This window comes from Centruroides vittatus, unplaced genomic scaffold, assembly GCF_030686945.1.
Source record: "Centruroides vittatus isolate TY-2023 unplaced genomic scaffold, ASM3068694v2 contig_487, whole genome shotgun sequence".
NCBI lineage: Eukaryota > Metazoa > Arthropoda > Arachnida > Scorpiones > Buthidae > Centruroides > Centruroides vittatus.
Window position 1 is genome coordinate 484358 of NW_027122275.1, and position 7555 is coordinate 491912.

The following is a 7555-nucleotide window of genomic DNA, read 5'->3' on the forward strand; positions in this document are numbered from 1 at the left end:
ATAGGCTCACCTACACTTTCATCCCCAAGGTTGACACTACTGCGATTCTTCACCACTTTTACCCTAGTTACACCCTCACTCAGCTACTTACAGGACACAGAAACTTTAAGCAATACTTGCATAGATTTAACCTTGGGAACAATCCACAATGCAATTGTGGTATTTAGGAGGACCAAACACCACTTCACTTAATTTTTTGCTGCAATAGGACAATCACATTAGGTGTAGTTTAATGAAAGCTGCTATTCTTGAAGGGTATAACTGGCCTTGCAATCTGCACCAACTCATTCACACACATACAATGTTCCATCATCTACTCACATTTATATCCCTTAGTGGGGCTCTTGAGAGCACTCATTCCAGGGGCACGGTGGCAGTTAGCTTTTCCTTACTTTGTTTCAACTGTCAATATACAACTGCCCTTAACTTTCTATTTTAATTCGTTTTCTGTCTTCTTTTTTCAGTCTAAATTCAGTTAGTTCTAGTTGTAAGTTAGATTAGGCACTCAGCTTGGTTTCTGGTTAGGATATGATAGGTTAGGGTTCGTTAGGTTATGGTAGGTTAGTTTAGTTAGTGAGTAAGTTAAAGTAATTTAATGTTAAAAAAATAAAATAAAATTTAAAAAAAATAATAATAATAAAAAAAATTGGGGTCTTGTGTTTGTTTCTTTTTCACACTGTCTGTCTAGCTGTTAAGTAGTATTAAGATTCACGATCGCATTCAGTTTTATTAGTATTAAGTAGATATAAGTCTTCCTACTAACAGCCAGTTGGCACTATCTTCTATGCTTAGCTATTCGTAGCAGCACTCAATTATTGGTGTTCCCTACACTCAGGTTTTCTTTTAGACCCTTTGGGGGACTACGGCCTTGCAGCATGAAAACTGCATGCTAACATCAAACATAGAGGGTACTGTAGCCATGTATGCCATTCAGAGGGATCCTACCTTTCTCTGCTGTCTATCTCCTCTCCCTTCTTCTTCCCCTCCCCTTTCCCTTACCCTCTTTTCTGCTAGCTAAACACTTCGTGTACGGCTGATGTCTTTTTTGTATGTATGTACTGTATATTCAACATTGAGCACATGAATATATGAGGTTCCCATGTTTTGTTCATCATATGACAATGTTGAGTAACTATAGCCTGAGTAATAAGGCATACCAACTGGCCATCATGGTCAGTTGGTGTGCCTTATCACTAATTTTATTTTTTGAATGCCTTGGTGAAAGGTATTGTATTGCATGGATCCATATGGAGAGTTGCTACACGATCAACCAATGCCAAATTATCGGGCTAGCAAATGGCTATAGTAATATTAATAATTTAAGATAATTTGGTACTAGAGTTAGGTGTTAGGCGCCATCTCTTGCTAAATTTAATAATTAGAATTTTAATTAAATAATTTAAATAAATTTAGGCCTAACTGGAAGAAAAGAAACGGCCCGAAGCGGGACTCGAACCTGCAACTTCTGCTATCCGTGCAGACACGTTACCAGTTACGCTACCCGGACCTCCAATCCGCTCTCCCCTTCCAGCTGATATAAGATTACCGTACGACCGACGGTCATTACAATGCCGGCTGGGGACACATTAATTGCCCACGTCCTCCCAAAGGCATTCAACCGGCCATTGCAACCTTGTTATGGCATCAACATTGTTATCTATAACGGGCTAGTAGTAGTTTATTTATATATATACGAGTTGCTACATTTCATTGTTGCCAAAAGAAAAGAACATTTATTGTGAATTGTGTGTAAATGCTTTGGCTGATATTTTATCACCTTGCAGAAAGATAGTTACTATTGTACTTTAATTCTGTTATAATTATTGTCTACTCCCAAGAGTTTGATGGGCTTAGACATCTTTGTCTTGGTATTGTCAAATAGCTCTTTTTCACTCATTATCCCTGAGTACTCGCACCAAGCACTTCCTTTTGAACTCTCCATCAGAACTCTGGTCCACAAATTTTTTCACTGGCATCTCTAATTAGATGGATGTCCATCTAATTGGATCTATGCCGTTCCCCCAATCCTGAATGACTTCAAGTATAGTAAGGTGATAAATAATTTTTCTTCACATGGGAACATATCTTGTGTTGATGTTTAGTAGATAATTGTTGATAGTAATTTAATACCTTTTAGTTGTAATGCTACACTTTTCCCATGGTAGTGACAAGTCACTGCAGAATCTCACAACAGAAGAGTGCCAGATAACCCAGTTTCACACATTAAAGGTGAATTGTGGAAGAATACTTTGCTAATAAACATGCAAAAACATAATTCATTTCACAAATCTTGGCCAAGCAATGTGTGACAATTAAAAAGGGGACTCTAGACTTTTTAAGAGCATCAAACTTCTGTACCAAAGCAAAAGAATTTGCTGTGACAATGGTTTTTTGCAGGATGCAAATTTTTCAATTTATTTCAGTGGATTGATTAAAATGAACCATTTCTTATAAACACTTTTTTCTTTGTTTGATTCATTGCATAAAAACATTATTGTGTTATGGACAAGTTTTAAGTTGTGCATATGTATATAACTTACTAAATTATAGGCAAGTCAACCACTTGGTCAGTGGAATGTAGAAGATATTACCTGGTATATTGGAATAGAATCAAAAAGATCCCCTCCTACTAGGTAAATATTATTTAAATTATCTAATAATTTTAATAAATATTTTATAATAATTAGCCACTTGTAAATAATGTCTTTCATTTATTTTAGGTGGGGTTTCACATTCATTGATCGCAACCAAACTGTCAAAAGGTACGATTATTTAATAGTTTTTAATTTGAAATTATATATTACATTTTATTTTACATACAAATAATAATGCCAGTTTGGAACTCCAACTGCATGTTAATCATTCACAAAATGATATTAATGCATCACAGTTAACTGATTTCTGGACTTGTAACAATTTGTCATATCTGAAATTCTAAGACACACACATAGACAACATTTGTACATGAATAGAGAAAAATATGACAAGAACTGTATTACTCAACATTTAACAAATGGTAATACACAACAACTTGTAAGATTTTACAAATCAAAGCAATGAAAGTAAATCTTTGGTGAAAAAGATAAACAGAGCAATTAGACATAGTTTGAGAATGGATAGAAAGTGCTTACCAATACCCACACAGATATATTCCATACTAACAGATCTCTCACTTGTCATTATGGAATTTGTTCACATTGAACTGTGATGCAGCATTCATATCATGATTGATTTGGTGAAATTTTTCTAGCTATCAACACTTGCAATTAGTCAAGTCTGCATAAGTCGTCATAGGTATAACTAGACACCATCAGTTTTCTGTGGTCCCAGCTGACTTACATAGGCATTAATGTAAAAAAAACTCTGATTACTTGACACCATTTAACTCGTCACCACTGGATAAATCAACATACTTTTTCTGTCCCACACTCGTTTAGATGTCTGATAAGTTGACTCCCTTCCTGAAAAGAATGAGTTCGCTTAATGTCACAGCAGAATCCGATTTTGCATTTTCTCACCTTTCTGTTAGAAATGGGTATCTGAAACCTAACAACGCATACGCTGAAGGAAAAGTACAAACTTATATCTGATTTGAATGTAATAAAACTTTGCAAGCAGAATTTGCAAAATACGAAAACCCCTTCCATGAACAATATTGGTGGGAATTCTGAAGAAAAAAGAGGAAATTAAGAAACTTTTTCTTGGATCTTCATCGCGGCTATCTTGAAAACGCCAGAGAAAGTCACCATACAAAGATGTCGAAGATGCTCTGGTACATTGGCTAAAGCAAATTTGTTCATCAAATCTTCCTGTTTCAGGACCAATACTGAAACAAAAGGTGATGGAAATTGTTGGGGTACTTGAAGTAGAAACCAACTTTAGTGCCAGTAATGGATGGTCAGAGAGATACATTGCGTGTACTGTATTTTCTAATTGTAGTATTGTGGTTTTTTTTCAACTTTGTTTTAGCTGTCATATCAGATAACTAGGCTCATTTCCACTTCCCCTTGGGGTGTCGACTGGACTCAGTCCAGTCCACATAAGTCAACGCCCCAAGGAAAAAACAACCACAATACTACAATTAGGAAAATACAGTAGTGCTTTATACAGTACATGCAATGTATCTCTCTGACCATCCAGCACTGGCACTAAAGTTTGTTTCTACTCCAAGTACCTTGGCGATTTCCGTCACTTTTTCTTTCAGTATCAACCCCGAAGATTAGGAATATTATATACATATATGTAATGTAAATGGCATGAAACATTTTTAAAATTATATTACATCAGTTATATAAGTTAAATTGCATAATACATATTGTATATTCGTCCTTAAGTTTTGGACACACGTGTAGTTTGTATTTCGAATCTGCAATTTTGAGTTGGTAACTCTTAATCTAGAGTTACTTTATTTTTCATATTAACCAACTTAATCTAATACAAGGATTATAAAATCTTTGAATTAAAGTGAAGAGCTATGTTACAAGCTCTCCAATTTGTCCAAATGAATCATATGCCTACATGAATTGTCATACAATGGATTCTCACAGTAAAAGAAACTATATTAACTTTGAGACAAAAGTATTATTAGAATTAGTTGCAAAATATAAAAATGTATTAGAAAATGATAATGTGGTAACAAATACAGAGAAAAATATAACACCACAAAGTAGTAAGCAATTAATATTTTGTTTCAAAAATTTAAAAACAAAAGTAAATAAAAATTAAGTGGAAAAGAAGGGATAGAAAATTTTGTAATGATGTAATTTTTTGTAGCATATTTTCAACTTGTAAGAGCTTAGACATAATCGATTTTTATGACTATTTTATGTTGTTGTATAAATAATTCAAACAGTGCACACAGAAAATCTGCAATTTAAGAATTAACACTTGGTGAATGCTGATTTTAACGAATCTTACTCTAGCTTTAACTTTTAGTGAATATGGCCACTAGAGATTGTCAGGTGGTGATTTGGAGATAAGTTATGAAATGAAATGTTGATAAAGTTCATTTTACTCTTTAGGTAGAAGTATTTTTGATAATATAAAACTAATTTAATATATTTTCCAAATAAAGAAAACAATTTCATAATCTCCTATTGATAAGACTTACTAGATTGTCAAGTATGTTTAAAGTAAGGTAAGTACATTTTTAATGAACAAAAATTGCAAACTGTTTGTTGATCTTTTAAGCAATTCATTAATCACATCTTTGAAAGTTCCTTTAACAAATCCCAATGAGTTTTTTGAAAATTTTGTCCATACCATGTAGTCTGATACATAAAATATCTTGAGTAAATAAATCCAAAAAACAGATAAATCTACATCTTATTGCAGATTGGCTGCAATAATTTTACTTTAATTTACTTAATTTATAATTTTTTCAGGACAAAGGATAATCCATATTTTGGCAGAGCAGTCTGTTGCAATACAGAAGAAGAATTCCACAAATGGGTGGCCACCATGTTGAATGGAGAACATCCCAACAACTTACTACCGCAGCGTCCTGTTCCGGATCTGTTGATGTGAATACAAAAACCATTGGAAAGTATATTCAAATGGTCGTATACTAGGATCATCGTTGTTAAATTTGAATAATGAATTTTATGTTAATGTTATCACAAATACTGTACATAACCTATTCACAATATTTAAAGAAACAAAGTGTATCCAACAGTATTATGAAATGTATTTGATTGTTTATAGACAGAAAAGCATTCCTCACAGATTTTTGTTGTTTTTACACTAAGATAACCAGAGTTTATATTTTTTCAAACTTGTACTTTTTTATAACAATCTAGTTGAGTCTATACAGATTAATAATTGTTGAGAGACCAATTTATGTATGTGTTGCAGATCATTCTAATCTAGTCTGCATGCTTTGCACATAGGTGAGCTTGGACATGTTAATTTTAAGTCCACTGTTAAATTATATAATGTGCATATATGTATTTATTATTGATGATAAATGCTTTTTAGGAATGGCATTTTACATGTATTTGTATCTTTATATAAATATATATTAATAAAATTTGTTAAAAAAAATACACTATTTTATACTATCATTTACATCTTCTACCTACACACTAGCAAACAATTATTTTCTAATCGTAATCAAAATTTAACTTTACAGTAATATAGATTAACTCTATTTATTTTGACTTTGAATCATGCTGAAAAAATTTTGATATTTAAACTTGACTGTTAATAGTCAAGAAACAAATTGGTTGTTAGGAAATGTAGTTTTTACACCTCAGACATTTTTGTTTGGATCTAAAAAACTTAGGACAATTTACACAATAGTCAAAATTTTTTTAGGAGTTTTCCTTTGGTTAAGATAAGCTTGATGCTTGGAAGTGAAATGTAGAAAATAATAATATGGGTACCATTTTGAAGCACCAAGCTTATCTTCACCAAAGGAAAACTCCTAAAAAAATTTTGACTATTGTGTAAATTGTCCTAAGTTTTTACTTGGCAAAAGTTTTTTTACATCTCAGATGTTTTTGTTTGGATATCAATTATTTTTTGTTTAATAATTGTATTATTACGTCAAGACATAAGAGGATGATGTACAATTTGGTCATTGCTCAGGAACTGAGTGTGCAGTCAACCAAATGCTTTCGATATTCATTTTCGGTCAGCATCGACCGAACACACCACCAACCAATATGCCATTTAGAAAAATCCTTCTAAAAACTTTCAATTCACATAAATTTGAGCTTTTGTAATTTTGAGTAACATTTTGAATAAAATTCATTTGTTTCCATAAAATTTTATTTTTATAAGCATAAAATTAAGCTGTAAAAACTGAATTAGCTATATGGGGAAACCCCCATAAACTTTGACCTATCAATCCAAAAGTTTTTCCAGTACCTCATTGATAATGAGAAAGACTTAAAATTTGAGCTTTCTAGACCCAGTAGTTTTTCTCTATGAGCATCTGCCAGATGAAGAAAAAATGACAAGAAAATACAGCTTTTTTGTAGATTTTTGCACTTTTCAATTGCTTATATTTCAGCAACCACTTTATACAAATTCTTGAAATTTTGCACTACCTAAGAAAACAATTTTCTTTCAAATGAGATATTTGGAATTACTTCAGGTGTTTGGGGCAGAGAAATCACCCAAAAATCGGCAAATCTAATTCCTGTATATATAGTCAGTCAATGGCTCCTGATGAATACTACTAAAATCCCAAGAACAAAATATTACTGATTTGAAACATCAAACTCTTCAAAGTACAAAATACCAAATTGATGTCAACCAGTTAGACATAGTAAACATGTAGATTTGGCTGGACCAGGGATGGTAATGGTTTTTTGCAAGAAGAGCCAATATTTTACAATTTCTGTACAGACTAAATTGCCAAGAGCTGTAGGATATGTAAAAAAAAAAAAAATACAATTAGTTAAGGTACAAATGTAATATGCATTACGATTAAAAATAAAGAAATAAAATTGAAATGGGAATAAATCTCGGAATAAGTTGTCATAATGTTCATTATATTTTTACTGAATAAATGAAATAAATACATCAATCCTTTCTAAGATTACAGCAC

The 7555-nt window shown here is 32.3% G+C and overlaps 1 protein-coding gene across 5 annotated transcripts in view; it reads left to right on the plus strand.

Annotated features, from left to right (window-relative positions):
- RhoGAP15B (RhoGAP_ARAP and RA_ARAPs domain-containing protein RhoGAP15B) overlaps positions 1-6044 on the plus strand; it is a 105828-nt gene extending 99784 nt beyond the window's left edge. For all 5 annotated transcript variants that reach the window (XM_067273718.1, XM_067273717.1, XM_067273719.1 and 2 more), the window contains 3 exons: positions 2551-2633; positions 2721-2762; positions 5385-6044. In XM_067273718.1, the coding sequence (XP_067129819.1) occupies positions 2551-2633; positions 2721-2762; positions 5385-5526 (267 nt within the window). In that variant the 3' untranslated portion in view covers positions 5527-6044. The remainder of the gene's footprint in view (positions 1-2550; positions 2634-2720; positions 2763-5384) is intronic.
- Positions 6045-7555: the final 1511 nt, after the last annotated feature.